The sequence below is a fragment of the Drosophila nasuta genome, chromosome X (genome assembly GCF_023558535.2).
Source record: "Drosophila nasuta strain 15112-1781.00 chromosome X, ASM2355853v1, whole genome shotgun sequence".
NCBI classification, from domain to species: Eukaryota; Metazoa; Arthropoda; class Insecta; order Diptera; family Drosophilidae; genus Drosophila; species Drosophila nasuta.
The window spans coordinates 24,429,393-24,456,192 of NC_083459.1; the positions used below are offsets into that span (position 1 = coordinate 24,429,393).

The following is a 26,800-nucleotide window of genomic DNA, read 5'->3' on the forward strand; positions in this document are numbered from 1 at the left end:
TTTTGGTTTGGTTTGGTTTGGCGTGAGTTACGATTACGATTACGGTTAGTACGCTGTCGCTACTTATAGAGAGTATTTTTATGTACATTTTTATGTGAGATATTATATATTTTCAGATATGAGATTCTGTCAAAATTAACGCTGCATGCTAGGTGGGTAAAATTGTGGCTAGTTTTTTTTTTTTTTTTGATAGTATTAGTTATCGTATAACGTAAAAACAGGGCTTTACAACCTATTTACAGGCTAGTAAAACGAGTTCAATCATTGTTCAAAAATTTGCAATACATCTTGTAGTATATGCACATACATACATACATACATACATACATATATATATCGATAGATGTATAACAGCAGACTTTATACATGTATGAATATATATATATCATCTTTGTTTTTTGATTTGTTAGTTGCTTAATTGCAGGCATTTATTTTGTTTCGATTGATTTGATATAGTTTTGATGTTAGTTTTATTGCTATGTACATTTTGTCAATTATTATTAAGCAGATCCATTTTTTTTTTGTTGTTGTTGTGCTTCCTTAATTGTTAATATAAAGCTGGGGGCGACTACTCAACGAATGTTCTTGTTGGTTTTGTTAGAACGAACACAAACACAAACACACACACACACAAAGCACAAAGCTCAAGGCGTCGTTATTCGCGTTTTTATGTAGCATACTCTTCAGCGCAAATTGTATTCAAGGAAGAGGAGCAGCAGCAGCAGCGGGGAGGAGGGCGGAGGAGCGGCCAAACTTGTTGAATTGCAGCCAGGCAGTAGCGCAGCAGTTGGCAACGCTGAGCGCTGAGTGCGGGAGTTGGCAACACGCTTTGCGCTGCAAAGTATGCTACATAAATAATAAGGCGCGAATGCGAGTTCGAAATGTTTGTTGTATCTATATTATGCATACGAGTACTTTCATTTCTGTTCTGTTCTCTCCAGAGACGACAGACACACACACACGCACAGAGAGAGAGAGAGAGAGATAGACAGAAAGAGAAGGAGAAGGAGAGAGGGAGAGCGACGTAACAAACGACGACACAAAAAACACGACACACGTAACTAAAGAAAAAACACACACACAAAATTGTTGTTGTTAGGTGATTGCATGAAAGACTTGATTGAACAATAATTTATTTGCCGCCCCGTTGAAATTTGCTTGTTGCTGTTGCTTCTGCTGAGATGGTGCGGGGCGGCGGGGGGAGGGGGAGGAAAGGAAGGCTTGTTGTGATTGCAATACAGATCTCTATTTGGCGGCTATTAAAAGCATTTGATGGACAAACATATTTTCTAACTTTCTTGATTTCTGCTTTCATTTCATTATCGGATTTAAGTTGATTTGTTTTTTTTTTATTTAATACTTTATTTTTTTTTTTTTTGTTGATTTGATTTGATTTGTTGGTGGTTCTGACAGTTAGTTGTTGGATGTTTTTGTTGGATAGATCTCTAAAAATACTCACGCATATATAGCTAGAAGGAACTTTCTTTGGTGGGTTCTTACACGGCCGGGATTAACCCGTTTTACTAGTCTTGTATGTTTGTAAATGAGCCAAGTTTCACGAAGAACATTCGCCGCAGCATTTTTCAGCTAAATTTGATTGTGAGAAGAAATGAATACAAAGTTATTAGAGTAAAAGTGGCATTTGGTGTTGCGATTGGTGATTGATTTTTTCGATTTTTGATACACGAACGAGAGTAGAATTCGATAAAACTAGAAACTACAAATTAGATTTGATTGAACGCGACGCGCTTAAAAACTCAATTCAAGTTTAAGATTTAATATTCATATTCGATAAACGCAGTGATCAAAAGGGAACTCTTCGTTGTTGTTGTTATTATTATGTGTGAGAGTGTGTGTGTGTGATTTGCATAATAACTGTTAGCTAAATGTGTATGTGTGTGTGTGTGATAGTGTGTGTGGAGACGATCTATACCCTTTTGGTTAACTGCGTGTCCATCATGAAGTTGTGCACATGCTTCTCGGCACGAGTCAGCTCCAGTTTTCGTGAGACGACGGCGACGAGCAGCGCCGTGCAGCCAGCGCCCTGTAAACGATAGTTAATCGGTTATTAGTAATCGCATATCGATTGGCGTTCAACTATCGATTGACGGCGAAGACGGCAACGTGACACTTTTTTGCTGTCATCTTCATCTTCATATTCATCTTCGCTGTCCATCAATCAGTCATCAATCAATTTTCAATTTTCATTTCATTTTTGCTTTATTTAATTTTTGTTTTTCGTATATTTTTGATTTTTATGGATTCAGTTAATTGTTGTGTTTTGGTTTTTGTTGGATTATACATTCAAAATGAGATAGTTAAAATTCCAGAACTTTGTTGCTTTCGATATTTATAGTATTTTTTTTTTTTTTGGTTCATTTTCTTTTTTGTTTTTGTTTTGCCTATTGAAATTGTTGAGTTGAGTACGAAGAAAAACGACTGAATGCATGAATGATTGAATGAATGAATGAGTTGAGTGTATGATTGAATGATTGATTGAGAGTGCACAAATGTATTCAAAATGAGGGATCGCAAATATTTTTGTTTGCTACTTTGATTACTTGGTTAGTTACTAAGAAGGAATTTGGAATCAGAATCAGAATCAGTTTTAGAATACGCTTTCAAAAGTTGTACACAATCTATAGATGTTCAATTTTCAATGTATTACAACAGTTAAAGAGAGAGAGAAAGACGGAGAAGGAAAAGTAGGAAGAGTACAAAAAACACACATACGTAACGTTTAGCTATAGAGAGCGAGAGAGCGAGAGAGAGAGAGAGGGAAAATTATAAGCGCAATTCAGAGTTTTGTTAGTTCAAGTTCCAAGTTTGGTATTAGTTTCTGGTATTTTAGTGGTAGTATTTTTTTTGGTATGACAATTTCAATTAAGGACTACGACATGATCAATATATGCATGTAGAGGGAGAAAGAGCGAGACAGAGAGAGAGAGAGAGAGATAGTTAAAGATAGATATGAAGAGAGATAGACAGAGAGTGAGCAAGAAAGAGAGAAAGGGAGAGAAAGAGAGAGCGTCTGTGTGTGATTCGCTGGTGGTGGGTTAAAAAAAAGAAAACAGTATCGATATTCCTAAATTGCCTAAAACGCGATACATGACACGATACGATTAATGAACGATTCATGAACGGAAATCGAAAGTAAAGCTTGGTCGCTTAAGTATATATATATATATTGTATAGCATATAGTATGACATAGTACATGACATTAGTACTTATAGGTAGAGTACACTACACTATATATATTATAGGGTTATTTGGAGGGTAGGTATAACAGCTAAAGGTACATTTGCGGTTTGCTTGTGAGTTGGTTTGAGTATAATATAATATTGTTTATTTATTGGCTACAATTTCTTATCATTATCATTATTATTATATTCTTTTTTTTTTTTGTTTGATTCTTGTTGTATGCGAGAATGTTATTTACAAGTGAGCCCGATTCGGATTTAAGAAATTATGAAAATGTTGTTATTATTGTTATTATTATTTATTGGATTTGGATTTTGGTTGATGTGTGTGCACAGATTTGTTTCTATATACAATCTTTTTTTTTTTTTTTTGTAGTTAAAGACTCACCATTATTCCTGTACTGACAGCGATACCACGTCCACAGTACGTATTCGGAACAATATCACCGAAACCAACACTCAAAAATGTTATCGCTATCAGCCACATTGCATTCAAAAGATTCGCATGCTCTTCATCATGAAATCTGTTGCATAATTATTTCGTTTCCACAGTCGACAGTATACAGTATATATTTCATATATGTATTAATATATATTTTTTGGTATATTTTTGTTTTGTTTTTTTTTTGACAAAATATTTTTGGTGTGTGGCATTTTCGTATTTGGTTTTCAGAATTCGGTTTTGGTTTCGGATTCGTATTCATTTTCGTGAGACGCGATCAGGGACAATAAACAAAACACGAGCGCGTATTTTTTTTTGGTATTTTTTTTGAGTATAAAAATGAAAGGGAAAGAGAGATAGAGAAAAATATCGTATTGTTTTGGCTTAATATACACAAAAACAAACATATAAGTTGTATAAAAATATATATGTATATATCACAAATGAAAACAATGTTGGAAAACACACTTTCATCATACTTATATACTTATGGTATATTCAGAAAAGAAAAACAAAGAAAACTTCAAACGACAAACAATTCAAATTTAAAATTAAAAACAAAAGCATATTCAATAAAAGTAGTAAAGAGAAAAACAAAAACAAAAAAGTAGAAAACGGAATACAAAAAAAAAGAAAAAACAAAAACAAGCTTTTCAAATGATATGCTGAGAGCGTTTAGTCTTGAGAACTGATGACGGGCATAAAAGTGTGTTAGAGAGTTAAGATTAAAGATTTCTTACAATTACATATACTTATATATACATATACATATATATATATAAATATATTTTTGGTTTCTTATTAGGACACACAAACAGTGGGAGAGTTCAATTTAAGATATATGTATAAAAGATATAATATACTATTATGAATGGCTTTTGTTATTGAAGGACAGCGACGTAACCGTGAGAGAAATCAGATAAATTTCTTTTCAATTCTGCAGTTCTTTGGATTATATATATATAATGTTTTTTTTTGTTTTTGTTTTTGAGGTGCGAAACATTTGGTTAGGTGACTATCGAAAATTACACATGGTATTGCCTAAAGCTATATGTATGTACATATATACACACGCACACACTCGCACACACACACACACAGAGAGAATGATATAGATTTATATAGAGAAAGATCTGTTTATATATATGTACATAGCAATGAGCTGTCAACGAGGATTTGTTGCCCAACAACGGTCACAAAATCAAAAGTCTAGCAAACACACACACACGCACACACTAACATACGCTGGCTCACTCACACACACACACACACGCACACACATAATCAGAGATGAAGCTTGAAACGTAAAATAGTGAGATAAATACATAAACATATACATATATATATACACATGAGTGTTGCGTTGTGTAATAGTAATAGCTGAAGTGAGTGTGTGTGTGTGTGTGTGTGCTTATACAGACAGCGAAAAAGAGGTAGAGGAAGAGCGCAAAAGACATAGTGGGAGAGCGAGAGAGAAAGAGAGAGAGCGAGGGGAAAGTAATGTATGAATATGTTTGTATTAACAGCGACACACCAAATACGATTTATGCATGAATTGCTGCTGCTGCTTTTGTTGTTCTTGTTGTTCTTGTTGTTGTTGTTGGTGGCTTTTGTGGTGGTGTTATGGTGGTTGTTTTTTTTTTTTTTTCATTCTTTTTGGTGCTGGCCTGACCGCCTACACACACATGTGTGTATGTGTGTATGTGATGATTTACAACAGAGCTTCCTCTTTACGTTTATGTTACTTCTTTTTTTGCGCTTTTCGCTTTTTGCTTTTTTGCACTCGTTTATGGAATGAACTAAACCCGCAAGCAAAACTTAATCAGACTAAAAAGTACATCGTTCACTCTGCATTAGAGACAAACACACACACACACACACACACACACATACATACATACACGCACTCACTCACACACACACGCATACATGTGTGTTGTTGTTGTTGTTTTACATTTCGCAGAGTTTCAGATTTTTATTTTTTTTTATTCTTTCTTTCTGGTTGTTGTTTTGCGTATATTTTGATTGTTATTGATTTGAGAGTTAACAATTTGTTGATTTATAGATATGAAATTCGTATATGCATGTGTATACGTAACGTACTTGTTGTTGTTGTAGTTTTGTTTTAGTATTAGTTGTTGTTGTTGTTGTTGAATGTGATATTCATTGCTTATGTTTATGCTTGGCAACATTCGTCTGTTCTGCTAATGTTATTGTTACTGTTACTGTTAAGCTGCTGTTACTGTTACTGTTTGTTGTTGCTGTAACTGTTCTGTTTCGCATTTGTTGTTGGTTCTGGTTAACATTTTTACATTTGAGCTTAGCTTCATTTTATTTTATGTTCTATACTTTCAGTTTATTATTCTTTGATATTTCTTTTTGTTTGTATTATTTTAGAATTTTTTTTTTTTGGTATTTGATTTTCTAGTTGGATACTTACCACCATGCCGCAGGTGAGGGTTATACCGCGTCCACAGTATGTGTTCGGCACAATGTCGCCGTAGCCGACACACAGAAATGTGATGGCCGTTAGCCACATGGTGTTTAGCAAATTCGCGTGCTCCTCATCGTGAAATCTTTTGTTTCAATCATTGTCATATTTTGCAATTCGTTTTGCGAGAGTGCAGTTCAGTATATTTTTCATACATATTTTTATCGATCGATGTTCGATAACGATTTATTTTGTTTTATTTTTAGTTTGTTTTTGTTTTTAGATACGATACGGTATCATATCATATATCATATATATATATATGTAGATCGGTATTCAGTAATTGGTAGTTGTTGTTTTTTTCGGTATCGGTATATTTGGTATATTCAGTATTTGGTATTCGGATGCGTATGCGTTATTCAAGTTGATAGATAATTTTTTTTATTTTTGAATTGTATTTTTGGCGGTATTTTTGATATATTTTTGGATTGAGTTTTCGGTTTTCAGATTCAGATTTTTCATTTTGCAATTTGTGGATACAGAAGTAGGGTGAGAAGTGGAGTAAACAAATAAACAGATGTGAAATTATGTGAACATTTTTTGTTGTTGTAATTTTTTTTTTTTTTTGGTTTTGAAAAGAAAAAACAAACAAATAACAAATAGTACAATATGTTTTTTTCTTTTCTCATTTATAGAATCATATATCGATCGATAATTCATTTTGATAAAGATAATTTTGTTGTTCATAATTAATAATTATTACACAAATCGAAACATAGAATCATAAACTATATATATATATATTTATAATTTTTGTACATAAATATCAAAAATTAAATACGAATGAAGAACAACATATCGAAAGTAAAGACCAAAAAATAAGAGAATAAAAAAGTAGAAGAAAAAGTAGATGAAACGAAAGAGAAATTAAACAATAAACAATATAGATATTTATATAGTAGAAGTAGGAGAAGAAGAATAAGTTGAAACGAATCAAGTCCTGAGAATAGAGAAGAGGATAACCGGGTACAAATACATACATACATATGTATATACAGACACAAGTATATGTATATATATGCATACAAAAATACAATGACACACGACGATTCATAGGATAGAATAGAACAGGATAGAATAGAATAGAATAGAGGTTTAGAGGTTGAAGAGTTTTAAGGATTAAGCTCTGCACAAGCCGAAAAAATGCATTGTGAATGTTCGCAGTTCGCTGTACGGTCACACTCTGAATATACTATATATATGTATGTATGTATGTATGTTTGGTATATATATGGTACGTTGCTTTCCGCTTAATTGGTCTAACTGTCTGACTAACTGGCTCACTGACTGACTGACTGACTGACTGCCTCGTTTGCCTCGACTGGATTACGACTTGGACATGCAGCACATGTGTGTCTCACAAGAGCTTCAATTAGGCTGAAGGATGACCCGTTAAATACAAGCACACACACACACACACACACACAATCATACGCGCAGAGGTGAAATGAAAACAAAATGGCTTTGTGAGTGCTGCGCTGCACCTGCACACATCCAGTAGAGTGAGTGAGAGAGAGAGCGAGAGAGAGTTAGACAGCTAAAAGCTGGCGGCTGCGGCGGCGGCAGCTCAACCGTCGCTTGAGTGCTCCGTGATGAGCCTTCTACACTTGACACTAACAGCGCGGGGAGCTGTACATGTGTATGGCTCTGTGTGTGTGTGTGCGAGTGAGAGGATGTCGGTTACGTGTGGCAAGCTAATGAAGCCGAGAGCAAGAGAAGCTGATGAGCAAATAAAATGATAACTAACTATGCTGTGTACTTGCAATTTTATGTAACTCGCTACTAAGTACAGTGTTGGCTAACGACTAACACACACACTTTGTATGTGTGTGTGTGTGTGTGTGTGTGTCTTTGTATCTGCGGTGCGTGTGTGTGGCAAGCAAATGTCAAAATGTCGCTTTGATGGCCCTCGACAAACAAAGAAAAAACACTGAGCGCCACTTTGCCCCAAGCAGCTGCTCATTTAGTTGCTCCTCCTCTCACTCTGCTCCTCCTCACACTCTGCTCCACATTATAAGCTGCTCCTCCTCAAAGCCTAGTTATAAGTGTGATTGGTATCGTTATCGTTATCGCCGTCATCGTTATCGTCGTTAGTTACATACTTGGTTAACAAAGAGCATGCGGATATTGGGATACGAGATCCCACAGAGCAAAAGCTACATACGCAGGGCTTATATAGCAAAATCAATTATCAATTTTGGCATATACACACATACATACATATACATACACAGTTAAGTTTACATCATACATATTATGTTATTGTTTCTGTTTGGTTTTTATATATCGATATTTATTTAGCATATTCGATACATCGGAACATAAAAGGCATACATATCATACGTACAAAACGGAAGGAAGAAATTTGGCAAAATTCAAGAAATGTTTACTATATTCTCTACTATATCCTAACTCTTAAGTGACCTATTTCTCTTCTTTCTTTAACTGAAGTTATGTTATTTTGCATACTTATCGATCTATTCGCTTGCTAACACAATCGGAATACATAGAGAGCAAAGACACAAAAAAAAAAGGATTACGACGATATTTGCACAACAAATAGCAGAGCAATGGATGAGATTATAGAATATATATTGTAAATATATATATGTATATATAAGAGTACAACACTAGACTGTCAGGCATTCGCATGTAAAATTCTTATAAAGTTGTTCCAAAGAAAAAAAAATGTCGACAAATCTTCTACAATAATGAAGGAGAGATAGAGAGAAGAAGCAGTAGTCCAAAGAGGAAAGTAGTCAAAATGAAGAAAACAACATTTAGATATTTTTATAATGAGGGGCAAACTTTAGCTAATGATATAAAAAAAAACGAAAAAACGAAACGAAAACCCAGACAATGACAATGGAAAACCAAAAATAAACGACAAATGCAAACGCGTTATAACAAAAGGAAAACACAAAAAAAAAGAGAAGATGTGAGTAAAATCTAGTAAATATATATAGAGGTACATATATATGTATATATATATATATGAATGTTTTACAGAAATACACAAAATAGCACAAATTGTATTCGTAATGTGTGTTGTTTATCCATAATATAATCGCAAGTTGTTGTTGTTGTTGTTGTTGTTGATGTTGCTGTTTCTCTTTGCCCTTTCTATATATTTTCTTCATGTTCTTTTTATTGTTGTCTTTTGATCCCAAAATGTATTCACACATGTCTTATTTATGCGTTGTATCTCAAGGCAAACGACAGATGATAATCATCGCTTACGTTTCACAAAAAAAAAACCAAAAACACAAAAACGAAAAGAAAAAAAAAACTAAAAGGATAGAAATGAAAAGAGGAGAAATAAATGGTTAACAAGAAGGCAAAATAAATCGAAACGAAACAAAAAAAGAAAACTGTAAACGATACACACAGTTGTTGTTGTTGTTGCTGTTGATGGTGAAAGTATTGAAAGGACGTCACAGAAGGACACGCATTAGCGATGGTATTTCATTATAAAGCTGATGAGCGAGCGAGAGCGAGAGAGAGAGAGAGAGAGGTGGTGGCGGTTGCGGGGAGGAGTGAAAGTGACACGAGAGAAGCGTTTGCCGCGTCATGGGGGCTTAGCCAAAGGTCACAAAAAAAAAAACGAAAAAAAATAGGAAGATACTAACTGAGGATGAAAACAACATGAACAAAGAGAAGAAGATGAACAGGAAAAGAAATAAGAACAACAACAACAGCAAAGGAGTGACAAATAAATAGCCAAAACAGATAAACAAAAACAAAAACTAAAATAAAAACGAAACGAAACGAAAGCGTGGAACAAAAATACGAAAAACGAACTGAGAAGAAGAAGAAGAACCCACGCGGCAGCAATAATGTATGAACGTATGTGTGTGTGTGTGTGTGTGAGTGAGCTTGTGGTTGTGGCTCTTGCGGCTTATTTATGAGTTATATTTATATGCACACTTACACACACACACACACACACAACAACAACAACAACAACAACAACTTCTTCCGCATTTCGAGTATCTCACAAATGTTTTTTTTTTAGCTTGAGTCACATCTTCGCAGTCATTATCATAAATATTTTTTAGTTCTTCTCCTTTTGCTCCTTATTCTTTTTTGGCAATTGAATTAAATTGATTTTTCCGCTTTTTCCTTCATTTTTTTTTTGTTGTTGTGTGCCTTTTAAGGCAGTTTTGTTGTTAGTATTTTTTATAGTATTTTTTAAATTAAATAGTATATTGTTTGTTGATTTCGTTTGTATTTTTGTTTTTCGTTTTGATTTGATAAAATGTATTAAGTACTTTGTTACGTATACGACATGTTTCTCTAGAGCAATGCAGGCGTAGTTCAAACCACTTTTTTTTTTTTTTTTTTTGGGGAAGCTTATTAAATACAATGTACGAGTAAAATACTTGCTCGTAAAACGAATGAAATTAGACGGAAAAAAACAACAACAACGAATAAAAGAAATTACAATTGCTCTAAATACAGACACACACACACACACACACGCACACACATACAGCCAGACACACCTACACAAACAGACACACAATATTCAGATACATAGACACACCAATTAAAACACACACAGAATTAAGTTGAAATTAAGAAAATGTTGAAGAAAACAAAAGAGAATACAATCAAAAACAATTAACTTTAGTCAACGGGTATTTGGGGGAGGGGTGGAGAGGGGGGTGGGGAGAAGGTCTCTCCACAGGCAAGTGAGGTGGATAATCATTAAACAAAGTGACCGCAAGTGGGCAACGATAGAATGGAAATCGAAATGCAATAGAATAGTGCACAAAAGTATGCTAGCGTAGTACAGGGAAGAAGAAGAAGGCGATAGGGGGGCTTGATAGTATGCAAACATGTTATCGATAGTATGAGTAAATACGAAGAGAACTCCATTGATAAGCTGATGGCGTCACAGTTAATCGCTAGTAGCAAAGCATATCGATTAATTTCAAATCTGCTATCGATATTGATGGTATGCAAACATGTTATCGGACTCTATTGATAAGCTAATAGACTAAAAGGTTATTGATAACAAATACGCAGAGTTGACGTCACAGTTAATCGATAGTATCAGAGCATATCGATTAATTTCAATTCTACAATCGAGTTCGAGTACGCAAACATGTTATCGATAGTAGATAAGATGGGTACTCTAATAGCTAAGCTAATAGAGTAAAATTTTATCGATAACAAATGTGCAGAGATGGCGTCACAGTTAATCGATAGGATCAGAGCATATCGATTAATTTCAATTCTGCAATCGAGTTCTATAGTACGCAAACATGTTATCGATAGTAGATAAGATGGGGACTCTATTGATAAGCTAATTGAGTAAAAGGTTATCGATAACATATGTGCAGAGATGGCGTGAAAGTTAACCGATAGTAGGAAAGCATATCAATTTATTCCAACTCTGCAATCTGTGAGCACTTGAATATACTATGTATAATATTTGTCGATACATAATTCGACGCAAATATGTTATCGATAGTATGAGTAGACAAGATGGGGACTCTATTGATAAGCTGATAGAGTAAAATGTTGTCGATAACAGATGTGCAGAGATTGCATCAACGTTAGCCGATAGTAAGACGTATTAAACGTATTAACGATAGCACGCCAACATGTTATCGATAGTATAAGTAGAAAAGTAAAGTTAAAACAGCAGTTAATCGATAGTTGATGGACAAAAGGAAATAATAGAATGATAGACAGAATAGCGTTACCATCGATAAAAGCTTAGAAAGAATAAGCTTAGTTATAGCGAGAGCTTATGTTATCGATAGTATGAGTAAATTGCAAATAAATGTCCTCACAGAAGATATGCTACAGGAAAAGGAGTTAAAACATCGATTGATCGGTAGTTGAAAGACAAAACGAATGCATAAGAGTATACGATAGAATTGGGGATAGAAAAGCGCTACTATCGATAAATAGCAAAGGACAAGAGAATAGCGAGAGTATATCGAAATGTGTGTGTATGAAACGTAACTGACAAGAGAGTAAAGTAAAGTAGTTAAGTAGCTAAGCATATCCGAAAAAATATGTATGTACAAAATGCTACGTTATTAATGGAAATAAACATAAAGAGATTAAGATTACAAATTTGCCAAGTAAACGTTGAAGTAGAGGAAGAAAATTGCTCGACTACAGACAAAAAAAAAGAGAAAACAATTTTGATATAACCTGGCTCAGACCGACTAACGCAATACACTATGGTAACTATATAATACACTTTGTACACACAGCTGCTCATCCTAACATAATTTGTTCTTATCTTTTTTGCTATCTGCTTTTCTGCTTGGCCCACAATTTGTGCAAAACTTATGTATATAAAAGTATATATATATATATATATTGAATAGAGAGAAAGAGAGAGAGTGAGAGAGATAGAGGAAGATTTACATATTTTTTTGTTGTTGGAAGATATATATCGAGCAGTACAAAAAGAACAACAATACAACAACAGCAAGAGGCAAAGCACAGGGAAAGTGTGAGAAAAACGGAGAAAACGGTAAACGGAAAACGGAAAAACAAGCGACAGCTCCAAAATTGTCGTAATGTAAAATGTAAATAAAATTGAAACGCATGCAGGAATTATCCTCACAACACGTGACACTGACACTCGCTTCGAATTACAACCTCACGTCATGTAGCTGCGAGTGTATGTGTGTGTGTGTGCGAGTGTGTGTGCGTGTGTGGTTTTCGAATTGCATACTATTGTTAACAAGCACAGAGAGAAGACACATAGACACACACATGCTCACACACACACAGAGACACACATCTACAAAATACAGAGAGATATGCAAAAAAGTTAACGAAAGAAATCAAGCAAATGGTTTTTGGTTTGGTTTTGGATTGAGTCTCGTTGTGTGAGTGTGTGTGTGTGTGTGTGTGTGTGTGTGTGCAGAGGGGAGAGCGGGCGACAGCTGACTGAATTGAGCATGTTCTTTTTTGCAGCAAGCTGTGCTTAAACCCCTTTAATACAAAGTTCACAAAATTCAGACTCATTGAAACTCAGTTGAAATTTTTGATGAAAGAAACAATCAAGTTAAGCTCCTCTCTTTAAATTTGAATAACTTAATCTTTTTTAGTATTTTTTTTTCTTTTGGCATTTGGTATAAATATATATAATTTTTTTTTTTTGTAGTTGTTGTTTGTTGCTTGTTTTAGTTTTTGGGTTTGGTTTTTGATTTTGGTTTTTGCTACGAAAGTACTGAGTGTGGTTTGTAAAAAAAAGTTGAGCGTACACTTTGAGAGACATTACGTAATGGCTTAGCACATACAATTTATGTACATAAAAGATAGTAGGCATATACATATATATATATATATATGTATATTTATATATATATATATAGAGTTATGTCAAAGTATTAGTGGCATACATTAAATCGGATTTCAACTCAAACACATTAAATCAAAATTCAAAAATAATCCTCAGAGAAGTTAAGAAAACGAAAAGCAAAATTCAAATCATAATAATACAGAATGAAAAAAGAACGAAAAGAAAACAAAATGAAGAAATCATTGAAGTAACAACCATTATATATAATAATTACTACATAAAAATTACTATATATATGTATTTTATATATATATATTTCATATATCATTGAATACAATCTCTATTGGACAATTGAACAACATTACCTTTCGCATTGCCGCAAGGTCCACGAGGCAATTATCCACAGCGAGACCATAAAGACCAATAGAACCGTTCCCGGGCATATTGTCATTAGTGTTTTTAAAACGAATCTGCAAATTCGAAACAATTTAATAGCACCACATAAAGTTTAGATTCGTTCATAGAGTGTGAGTAAACTGAAAATGTAGGTAACAGACTGAATGTATATATCAAAGGCTGTACAATAGTAAAATATATTATGGTATTGTGGTATATTTCAGTATTTTTTCGGTATAAATATTTCACCGCTGTACTATTATATTCCAAAAGCAGTACGATATACTATTACTTTTAAATATAGCTTTTGGTATATTTTTTTAAGTATTTTTTCGGTATATTTTAACGTTGGACTGTTGCATTCGAAATATAGTCTAATATATCAATATACTTCAACATTTCAAAAATAGCGTTCGGTATATTTTAGTATTTTTTGGTATTTGAAATCGGTATATTATATACTTTTATACTATATATCGATATACTACCACATTCGAAATATAGCTTTTGGTATGTTTTAATACTATTCGGTATATCAATTTTGTATATTTTACCATTATACTAATATATTCCAAATATAGTATATCGATTTTTACATTTGAAATGTAGCTTTCGGTATATTTTAGAATATTTTCGGTATGTATGATAAATTTCGTCTATTTCATCGTTAATACCGCACTCTTTTGCTTTTACTGAAAATTTGTAGCGTGCATCTAAGCTTTGTCACTTGTTTTAATTATCTACTAAATTTACTACTTGCATTTTTCTCTCTTTTATATTTAGTTAATATTTAAAATAATATTTCAACTATTTTTTTTTTTGCTAGGTACAACTTTCCATATGATGTGCCACAACATTTCACTAAAAGTCGCTTGCTTTTTACTTGTTATTTCTAAGTTGCTCTTTCTCGGTTCACTGCAAAGTATTTTTGCAACGAGTTTTATTCCGGCTTTCATTGCAATTAATTTGACTTTATTTTTACTTTCGACTTTCAATTATTTTTAGCTGCTGTTTATGCCAGAGAAACTCTACCTGTTTCTTTTCTCTTCTCTTCGCTTCTATTTTCATTTTGTGTTCGTTAAATATTCAGTTTATTTTTAGCTTTAGCTTCAGCTTCAGCTTTAGCAAAATGCTGCTTGTCTATTTTAAATATGGCTTCCACTCTCTCTCTCTCTGTCTCTGTCTCTCTTTGGCGTTTTTAATATGCCGCTAGTTTGGCTCTCTTTAGCTGTGCTTTTTAATTTTTTGAATTCGCATTTACTTCTCATGTGGCCGCCGCTCGCTTGGGAGCTTTTCGTGTATCCTTTCATCTAGCTGGTGGCTGACAACTGACAGGATGGCTTATGGCCATTAAATATGCATAATCTTCCTGCTCGCGGTCACTTTGAGGTATAATCAGTTGGAGTTGGGGGAACATTTTGGGGTTAGGTTGGGTATTTAGTATTTTGGTATTTGGTATTTTTGAATGATTGTGTGTGTGTGTGTGTGTGTTACCTTGTGTTAAAATTAATCCTATTGAGAGCGCCGATGCTCCGTGATGATGCGTCTGTGAATAGCTTTGAATGAAGCAGCATAACGCGGCAGATTAAATATAATCGAAGGAACATAGGTAGTGATAAAGCTACGTCGTATGGCACCATTTCGGTGCCAATTGTTTTGTTCTTATTGGCCAATTTCGTCGTCCACTGGAAATAGTATTCGCCAGGAATTGGATGTATAGCGCATATAAAAAGTTCTAACCCTATTTGACTAATTCGTTGCCATGTCATTGCGATCCTCCAATCGTCGGCGCAGTTATCTATCATGAATAACTGTTGTTGTTGTTATTGTTGCAATTTATGCATTATTATTATTATTTTGTTGGTTTGTTCATAATTGGTTGTTTGGTGGTTTCCGGATTGCGTTGCGTTGCGGTTGCGAGCGAAACAGAACGAGAGAAATGGAAGAAGAAGAAATGAAAAAAAAAATAGAGAAGAAAATTAATTATTAAATATAATTGGAATTTTATTGATTTGGTATTTGCGACTAAACAAAATGAAAATACACCCAAATACGAGCATGAATTATTTGACAAGTACAACGTCAATGAGGTGTACATATACATACATATATATGTCTACGTGTGTGTCTATGTGTGTGTGTCTCACTGTAGTAGTATAGTGGTGTGTGTGTGTGTGAGTGTGTGTGGTGCAAAGTGTGTTAAAGCATAGCATAGGCAAAGAGTAATGGGAAGGTGTAAAAGCGAAACCTGCTTGTTTCTGTCTGTTTTGCTTTTTCATTTTCTTTTTTGTTTTTGTCGTCTAACTGTATCGCTGCTGCTGCTGCTGCTTCTTCTTCACTGCTGCTGCTGCTGCTTCATCTTCACTGCTGCTGCTGCTGCTTTTCTCCTCTCTCTGTTCATCCTTCGCATTCGACTCGCGCTGTTGACTGCACCGATAAAGCGTGTATCGTTTATCGTTTATCGGCTCATCGCTCGTGATTATGGTAATGTGTGTGTGTGTGTGTTTTTTGTGAAAGTGTAAATTAGCCAACACAAGCTAAAAAACTATGTCACTAAATAATTATACGATATATAATATATATGAAGAATGCACATGTGCATGTTTCTGTGTATGTGTGTGTGTGTGTGTGCCTCATTTCGCAGGTGTGCGTGTTGATGTGTGTATGTGTGCAAAGTACTTACTGCTTAAAAGGTAAACGGCGTGCGTGTTCTCGTGTTGTTAGCACATTTTCTCTTATTCAATTCTCTTTTTATTTTTTTGGTTTGGTTTGGTTGTCTGTTTTTATTAATTTGGCATTTGTTGTTTACCTTTTTAATTGGCTCAAATCAATTATTGAAATTGAACCAAATCGTTCACTTAAGCTCATCTAAATCGCCTCTTGAGTTTGGATTTGGGATTTTCGACTGTCGTTTGTCGTTTCTAGAGTGCAGCTGCACTCTTAAGCACTTAAGCTGCAAGCTGTGCGACAAATTGACATTCGTCTCTGGCTGCGAGACAGAGACCGAAAGTGGGCAACGAAACGGTTCACACAAGGGGACGAGAGAGAGAGCGAGATGGCGAGATTGCAGGAGTGAGTATGTGAGCGGAGACTACAACAACAACAAACATACTTACGTACATACATACGTATGCTTGTTTGCTGCACTCATCATCGATTAGGAGGACAGGGGGGGCGGGGGTCAAGCAGGAATTTAAATTCTATGCAAGCACTCTCGAATGATTAATTGATAGTACTATGATTACCAGCGTTTGCTTCGTCGCTCAATTGCGATGCGGTTGCTGCATCAAGTGTGACCAATTAGCGTTAACACTTCCTTAGAGATTATTTTCTAGACCACCAATTGAAATTCAAGCTCGCTGTCAATTTTTACTTAATATTTTAAATGCAAAATTAGCCATATTTAAAAAAAAATTTCGGACAAATACATATATTCATATTATTGTTTGTGTCAAATGGCCAACTGCATTTTCACACTTTTCGCATAATTGGCAATTACATTGTTAATTTGATTTGCACTGCAATCGAGGAAACAAAAAAGAGACATATTGACAGCGAATAAGTGGTTGATAAACGAGCCTGAAAACATTCGACAGAAGGTCAATTAATTGTAAACACACGAGTTCGCGTATCGTAATTGGAATCGGTTTCGGTATCGGTATCGGTTTTGGTATCGGAATAATGTGGAGAATAATAGAATCATAGATCGAATTGATTAAACAACAGCACACTAACACACAATACAATCATAAGCACATACTACGTATTGTAGTATTGTAGTAATCTCTATATAGTATATGTATATGTAGTCTAGTCTAGTACACTACTCACACATTGACCAACGAATCACATTTGTGAACAATTTGCGAATGGTGCGAATGGCAAATACAAATTGAGTTGCTATTAATTACGAGTATTGTTGATGGTAATTTATGGTAAGTAATAGCAGTAGAGTAAGTAGCTGGGACAAGCCGTGTTTTTATTTTGTCTTTTGTTATTGTTGTTGGTTATTCAATTTATTGTTTAACAGGACTGCGAAATATTTCGATTTGTTTTTTTTAGCGGATCTCTACTTTGAGTATATTTTGAGTTAGTATTTTTTTACTTTACGTTAGCATATGAGACATTCGCAAGTTAAGCCGATTAATCGATGCTGAGAAACTTATCGTTATAAGGAAGTTGAAGATACTATTTGGAATTATCGAAAGTCCTGTGAATAGTTTTCTATTGTCTCCTTCATTCATTTGCTTTAGCATTTTCATTTTGATATTGATTTTGATTTAGATATTTGATATTGCAAAATCGAAGCACCGTTCGAATCTTTAGAGTGATTAATAATATGATTGAGATGCTTATTCCGAATCGACTTAGCAATGAGAATGCTCATATGTGTGCGTGTGTGTTTCGTTCTGTACGTGTGAGTGTGAATCCGTGTATATGCGCGTGTATGTGTGTGGACGGTGTGTTCTTTATGCATGTCTCCCAAGTTACATATGTAAGTAATTTTGTTGGTTGTTTGTTTTGATTTTGAGTTGTGGACATTTTTTTTTTTGTGGGCATTTGAACTAAAACTACACAAAAGGCCCCATATATATAAAAAAAAATACAACTGGTGATTCAAGGTGCAAACTAAGCCACGTTGTCATTTTGTTGTCGTGTCGTGTTCACTTGATCAGCGGTTGTTGTTGTTGTAGTTTTGTTCTGAGCAAAAAAGCAAAATCGCCTTCGTTTTTGGTTTTGTATGCAATGCACACAATTGTTGTTTGTGACGAGTTGGAAAGCCGTCGATCAAGTCATCGATTTATCGATAATTACATAGCAACTTTCATATGACGCGAAGCTCGCTGCTATGAGCTTGCAATTCGGCTTGTAACATAGAGCTTTCTGTTAACTAGCCTTTACACAATGCGCCATTTTGGAATTGAATCACTTTTGACTACGCGTATACATATGTATTTAACGTGAAATTGAAGGAATTCATAAACAATTGTGGAATTGTGTGTTCGATAGCTTTCCAGCTCTGCGATGTGCATACAAAACATTATATACATATTGCATATTGGATGATGTATCAACAAAAATGAGAGACACTGGCTGTTGATCTTTGAAATTGCTATTGAACTATATACATACATACATACATACATCGATACATACATACATACATACATAGGTATACGCTACGTATTTTTGAAACTAGAGAGACATCGAATGGGCACAAAATGCTTGCTGTAATTTATTGTTTACGTTTTCTCATTCTTTTTGTTCGATTGATACATACACATGTATCGTATGTACACACATATATACATATGTAGATATATGTATGTAGGATTCATGTATAGATCTCTCTTTTACGAGATGTGGCGTTTGATATTGCTTGTAAGTAGTTGTAGTTGTTGTTGAGTTGTTATTGTTGTTGTTGTCAAGCTTCTCTATGTTGTTGTTATTGTTGTATTTGCTGAATGTAGTTTTGGTATTTTTGTTGTAGTTGTTGTTATTGTTATTGTTGTTGTTGTTGTTAACCATATATAGTATGTATGGGGTACATAACACTATGCATGTAGGAATTACTCACAAATATTTATGATGTATTATTATTATATAAGTATTACTTACTGAATTCTGCAAAGCATAATTGGAAGGTAATTACATATTAAAATTTTTTTTACTTTAAACATCAACATTAATAGAATTTGGGGGCCGGGGGGATTAACATTTAGTTCGGATTTATTATATAGAGAACAAAGTTTGTTGTTTGTATGAAGAGATTACGAAAATGAGCGACGACGATTTGATTTATATATAAACTGATAATTGCATCTCTATACATATGTACATATATATTTTCCAATATATATACTATGTATATCGATTTGAAGCTGACTGATATCGTTTTGTTGTTGTTTTGATTTGACTGACTGATTGATTGATATTGATATTGATTGATTGATTGACTGATTTGAACATTCAATTGATGTAGTTTTGAATTGAGAAAAAACTAAAACACAACTAAAGAAATGATATGCAAGTGATAGAATCGATTTGTTGTTGATTGAGAGATTGAGCGGTGATTCTGCTATTCAAATTGTTTTGTACATATTTCAATATTTTCAATTCAAATTTTTCGAAATGTTTTCCATTAAACGACAACTGAACACAGGACTCACAGGACTTTCTCATTTATTGCTATTCCTCGACAAAATATGATTCAATATTGTTGAGGAACACATCACGTTTGGATAGGTTCTATTAACATATTATTTTCAGTTTGGATTGTGTTTTTGGTTTACTTCGCTTGGGAGAGACGCATTTAAAAAGGTAAGACAATCGAATTGAATCGAAGCAGTTGACAGATTCGACTTAAAAGGAAAAAAACTCTTTCGTTCAAGTTTTATTTTATAGATTCGACGGAAATAAAACTCATTAGTTCAAGTTTTCTTTTTTTTCTGTGATAGATTTGACTCAAAAACTTTTTAGTTCAAGTTTTTTTTTTTTTTGGAGTTGATATAAGTAATATAGTTGTAATTTAATAACGAGTAACGAGTATTGTGTGCAATGTACCGTGATGTCATGTAATTGTAATTATGTCATTTATGTTTCATTCAATATAATAAAAAAACGAAATACAAATTAGTTCTCCCATGCTCTCTCGATATATTATATAATAATAGGTATTGTAGTGTGTAGTTCTCTCTCCACTTTTCTTGTTTTTTTCAATTATATATTACCATTACTCATGCGAACAATTTAATACATGTGTGTTTGGTATTTGCTAATTTGTAAACACAAAAAGAAAATACGAGTAGGTGGGTGTGGCAAATGAGGAGGGAGTTAGTAGGTGGATTTATATACTTTTTTGGGTCAAAGGTCGGTCGGTTGAACGAGCGAGAGAGAGAGAGAGAGAGAGAGAGAGAGAGGACGGGGAAGTCAGGCAAGTCGCAAAATAAATGATAGTGTGCTGTACATGCAACTGGTCAATTGGTATTAAAAGCGCATGAAATAACAATGATAACCCAATTAACAATAATAATTGTAGTTGTAGAACTATTTTAACCGATCGACTGACTCTAAAAAAATAACTGACTCAGACTCGAATTATTATTCTTTTTTTTTTTGCTAAATTGTCAAACTCACTGATCTCGTTAGTTAGAAGTAGAAATAGAAATACGTGGGTGATTTTTTTTTTTGGTGGGAGGGAGAAAAGTATTGAAAGTGATGAGCTGTATAGATATGGTGGCATTATGCATGTATTTACAATGTAAAAAAACAAGTTTTTTTAATTTGATTTCTCTTTTTCGTACTAGTATCTTTCTCTATTCGTTGTTGATGAATTTGAGTTGTTGTTGATGTTGAGAGTGATGAGCACAGGATATTTTTTGAGGTTTCTCTTTCGTTCTTGAACCCATTTTTAAAGTATTTTGCGGGGGAGGACAAACGGAATGACAATTTACTTGTAGTTTAGCATTCAAAATATTTGCTAGTTTTTTTTTATTTATTTTATTGCAATTGAAATCGACTTTAAATATTACTCAAAAAATACACAATAATTAAAGTTGTTGAATCGAGTCTTAGGCTTTGCATCTTTGAAATTTCTTTTGCTGCATTTTTTCTTATTGTGTGTACAGTTGTTTTTTTGTTGTTGTTGAAATTTACTGAGTAGGGGACCGTTAGCTGCATGCATGTTAACGGTAACGATAACGATAACGAGAACAACTGTAAACACAAACTGTATGCGCCGATAACAATGCTTAATACTCGTTTCTTTTTTGGCATTCTTTCGCTACGATTGTTATTATTTGATTTATTGTTGTGGTTTAAGAACAGACAAAGAACACACAAAGATTACAACAAATAACTGCAATGAGGTGGGTTTTGATAATTTTTTTTGAGGGCTCTACGCTGGAGCTGGCTGGACAGTGGTTAAATGACGGAGGTGAAACGGGGTGGAGGGGGGGTGGGGATTTACATATTTTTGAGGGGTTTTTTTTTGGGATGTTTTACGATAATGCATTTGGATTTTGGGGTTAACGAGCGGGCAAACAACGTGGGGCCGGGGGACTAGGGGGCCGGGGGGATGTCATAACAGTGAGCGGGGAGGACGATGGCAACGTTAAAACAATAACGATGACGACCATCAATAACATCTGCAAGAGAAAGATACAATTGCACTCACTCTCACCTGCACTTCCAAAGCATGGTAAGCTACTATAAGTCCTAAAAGAATCACAGTCGAAACAGATATTAAGGTTTTTAACGCTGTCGAGTAAAACGATGCCTGCAACGAGAAACGAATTCATATTAAATATATAACGACTTACAACATTTTATCGCTACACGTTGGTATAGCATAACATCACTCGTTATGTAGCGACTTGCTTTTATTGCTTGAAATACATTGAGCGAGTAACGAGTAGCGTTTATTTTTGACTTAGTTTAGTACTGTAATTGGCTCACTCGTTAGTAGGTAACCTACTCGTTACTTGACGATTAATTGGTAATGTTTGGTTTTATATTTTGATTATTCGTTAGTTCATCTTTGGGAGGAGTATTGAATTACTCGTTACTCGTAGTTGTCAATCTTTGTCTTACTCGTTACTTGACTAAGTTACGAGTGATTGTTAAACTGGTTTCTGTTATTTTAATCATACATGTATTTGATATTTTTGAATTACTCGTTACATGACCATATTAACGAGTAATTGCTGGTCTTTGGCTTACTCGTTACTTGTCCATATTAACGAGTAGTTGGTTATGTGCGGTTTACGATCACTCGTTAGTTAGTCTTTGTATTCAATGAAGTAAACTTTACGAGTAGCTGTCAATGCTTTGCTGCTCGTTTAAATGTTTAAATGTACTTGACTCGTTTCAAGAGTGAATTGACGAGTAATCATTAATCTTTGTTTAGACATAAAATATTTGGACTACTCGCTACTTGAAGTAACGAGTAAAAGAGAGAGGTAGAGAGAGGTTAGCAAGCTTACCTTTGTGTAGACGCCGGCACTACTCAGTTCGTTTTCAATGACCATCACGATGATCCCGAACATACCCATGACGAGGGCGTAGTCGCTAATGCGTTTGCGCTTCTCGAATAAAGCTTTTCTCTTGCCCAGGCGATAGCCCACATTGGGTTTGTGTTTGGCCGAGTTTGTTGATGGCTTCCTGGACGTATTGCCGCCAGTAAGCGCACGTTCTTCCATATACCTGCAAAGAGATAAACGAATGTGCTCATAGAATGTGTTTCAATGGTTAAACGAGAGAGAGAAAAGAGCTCACTCACTCACTCGCTCAACAAACGCTTCCACTTCATATGCACCAACTAAACTAAACTAAAGTATCAACTATTTTAGATGGAGATACATATACTCGAAGACTGCTGACAGATTCTTTTGCTGACTGGATGGCAACGCTTAATAAATCTTCAAAAGTAATAGTTGACAGGTTTTGTGTTCTCGTTCGTCTGCGACTATATTTTGCTATTCTGCTGCCTCATGAAAATGTGTCACATCAATTTTGTATCCAAAAGATACACAAACAAACAGAACAGATTGTCCTCGCCCCCTCCATCTCAATTCCCATCGAAGAACTGTCTGTATGGCTCTATAAAATGCTGAACTGTGCCAAATTGAACGTTATTGCAACACATTTTCTACTTTGCGGCACTTAAATACGATTTATTTATGCATTGAACGCTGGACACAATGCTCTTCAGTTCATATACCATATATTTTGAGTCCACCGCCTCAAATTGAATTGGTCATCAAAAAAGCAGCCCAATTGACTTTCCCTTCCACCTTGTTCCATCTCGTCGCATCTCGTTTACACTTCATCAGTTTCATCGAAGGAATAACAACGAGTTGTTGTATATTAAATCTAGCAGATTTGTTTAGGATCTATATTTTTTTTTTTTGGGCGGGGTGTTAAGCATCTACTTATGCAATGACATTTACAATAATTTGTCCTTCTGCCGCTGACAGCGACAGCTAATTATAGCCCATGGCAATTAGTCACTTTTTTTTGTGTGGTTTTTGGCTGTCTAGTTAGTGAGTTCTAGTTAGTTCTTCTAAGGCATTATCTAAATTGTCTTCATGTGGTTTTGATTCGTTGCTTTCGTTATGCTACTCTGCCAACTAGGGTAGCATAGACTACGATTCTATTAAGAAATATTCTATATAATGTTCTTATATTATATCTTTCTGAAAATTCGAATTAAGTCTTTATAAAGTAGAGGAAAACTATAGCTGAATATTTGAAGTTTTGCTATGAATTTACGATTCTATTTATAGCTAAGCATTTCAGAGAGATTGTATAAGAAATACTGGGTTTCCTTTTAGTATTATAAAGTTATGTTTTCATAAAGTATATAATAGTTTATATAATGCTCATATGATTATAAAGTTATGCCTTTAAAAGGTCAAGGAAAACAATAGTTTAAACTTTGAAGTTTGCAGTAAATTTATCATTTTTTTCAACCTAAATATTTCAGTTAGTTTGTATGGAAAATAATGTTTTTTTCTATAAAGTAACGTCTTTGTAAAGTATGGAATTACAATAGCTGAATCTTTGGAATAAATTCATAATTCTTTTTAAAGCAAAATATATCAGTAAGTTTGTATAAGAAATACTGTTTTTCTTAGTGCTGAATAGTTCTTGAAAATCATTCCCAGGCTGCAAAATTTGCTATACAATTTCCTACATCTAGTTTATGCTTTCTTTTTAAAGCTAAATATTTGAGGGATTTTGTATAAGAAATACTGTTTTCCTCTTTGCTAAATAGTTCTTAAAAATGGTTCTCGAAATGAGACTAAAATCTTGTTATACAATGTGTTTCTGCATCTAGTTTATATGCTGAATATTTCATGATAGTTTAATTAAAACCTTTAAAATATTATTTTAAATATTTCGTGATTCAAGAGGATTCAAAGCGGATGTTATGACTACAGGATATCCGAGAGTCGCTGAACAAACTAAAACTAAAACTAACTAACTTATTTTCTGTTTTTTTTTTTCTGAATGTTCGTTCTGGTTGAGGCACATGAATTGGTAATGAATGTGGCTTGTATGAGAGCTCTCTCTATATGTTGTGTTGTGTATATATTTAGTATATAAATTGTGTTTTTTTTTTCGTGTTTTGTGTTTTGTGTGTTTGTAGATTATTGATTACATACGCTTTAGCGAGATGCGGGGAATGACGGATTGGCGATTGGTATACATACATTTCATACCTAGGGTAGTCTGAGTGGATACCCACTAAAGCCTCGGCCGCTTCTTCGTTGCATCCAGATGAGATCTGTTCCCGGTTCGCAATGGAAGGTGTTTTCATCGAGCCAGGAATTGAAAGTGTCGACGCTGGCTTGCGGAGCTAAAAAACGAATCATTCCATTAGTATTTTTCATTCTCCATCCAAATGTGATTACCTAATGTGTCAGTTTTCTTTTTGTTTTTCGTTTTTCTAAGGTGGCTAAAAAATGTTTTTCCATTCCAAAAAATTTCGGGGGGGAGTGGGAAGTGTTTTTCTTTTTGGTGCTACGTTCAAAACTCGTGTGACTTAATCACTAGCATACATTACCATTTGTATCTTAGACCATTTATAATAGTCACAGTCATATACAGAACTATTTACATTCATTTCTATAAGCGTGTGCTGAGTGTGACTAAACTTAAAGCTAGAGTTTTGGTGCAGTTTCTAGAGTGTTTTGCGTTTTGAATTTAAGAGAATAGATTTTTCTGAAGACATTTGCACTTCAGATTTGTCATAATCAATGGCTAAAGTAAATCAATATTTCATATTTTTTCGTGAATAGAAAACTTATTGTAAAATGTGACTGTTATTTATTTATTATTAATCGTATTCATTTGCAATTTCTTTGCTATTCAAATGATCAATATGAATATATAGTTTGAAGCCTTGAAAGGCAATCAATTATATTATTCAACATAATAACTATAAAAGTATCTTATCATTGCACTCATTGAGAATATTCCCTAGTCAGAAATCCAACATGCGGTATTATCGTTAACATATACCAAAAGCTATTTAGTAGCTATTTAGATTTAGTATATTGTATATTATATATATCAAAAGTTAGATTTGGTATATCGTATACCAAATACGTCGAAAGTTATATTTAGTAAGACGTATACCAAATATACCAAAAGTTCGATTTAGTATATCGTATACCAAAAGGTAGATTTAGTATATCGTGTATTAAATATACCAACATGTTTGACATTTAGTACAGCATATATCAAATATACCAAAAATTAGATTTAGTATACCAAATATACCAAAAGTTATGTTTAGTATATCGTAAACCAAATGTATGAAATGATATGTTTAATATAAAAATGTTAGATTTAGTATACCATATAATATATATACCAATATACCATAAGTTAGATTTAGTATATCGTATACCAAATATACCAAAAGTTAGATTCAGTATATTGTATATCAAATATACCAAAAGTTAGATTTAGTATATCGTATACCAAATATACCAACATGTTTCAGATTTAGTCCATCATATATCAAATATACCAAAACTTAGATTTGGTATAGTAAATATAGTTATGTTATGTTTAGTATACCGTATAATATATATATATATATATATACCAATATACCTAAAGCTAGATTGGTATACGTTATAACCAAAATATACCAAAAGTTAGATTTATTATATAGTATCCCAAATATACCAAAAGTTAAATTTAGTATATCGTATACCAAATATACAAAAAGTTAGATTTATTATATCGTATGCCAAATATACCAAAAGTCAGATTTAGTATATCGTAAGTCAAATGTATAAAATGATATGTTTAATATAAAAAAGCTAGATTCAGTATATCGTATAAAAAATATACCAAAATCTGGATTTAGTATATGGTATACAAAGGCGTATGAAAACAAATCGAACATGAGGATATTGTCTATTTCATACATTTATAGTTGGCACAAACAACTAAATAGAAGTTGAATAACTTG

The 26,800-nt window shown here is 33.8% G+C and overlaps 1 protein-coding gene across 27 annotated transcripts in view; it reads right to left on the reverse strand.

Moving 5' to 3' along the window:
- The window catches only part of LOC132797280 (small conductance calcium-activated potassium channel protein), a 107,653-nt gene that overhangs the window by 9,153 nt on the left and 71,700 nt on the right, over positions 1-26,800 (reverse strand). For 13 of the 27 annotated variants that reach the window (XM_060808937.1, XM_060808936.1, XM_060808925.1 and 10 more), the window contains 8 exons: positions 25,026-25,171; positions 22,794-23,013; positions 21,986-22,087; positions 15,304-15,620; positions 13,779-13,883; positions 3,590-3,725; positions 1,934-2,044; positions 1,460-1,587 (listed from right to left, as the gene is read on the reverse strand). In XM_060808937.1, coding sequence (XP_060664920.1) covers positions 1,460-1,587; positions 1,934-2,044; positions 3,590-3,725; positions 13,779-13,883; positions 15,304-15,620; positions 21,986-22,087; positions 22,794-23,013; positions 25,026-25,171 — 1,265 coding nt within the window. Of the gene's footprint in view, positions 1-1,459; positions 1,588-1,933; positions 2,045-3,589; positions 3,726-6,083; positions 6,220-13,778; positions 13,884-15,303; positions 15,621-21,985; positions 22,088-22,793; positions 23,014-25,025; positions 25,172-26,800 lie in introns of those variants that run through there. The other 14 variants (XM_060808935.1, XM_060808934.1, XM_060808929.1 and 11 more) reach the window with 8 other exon arrangements.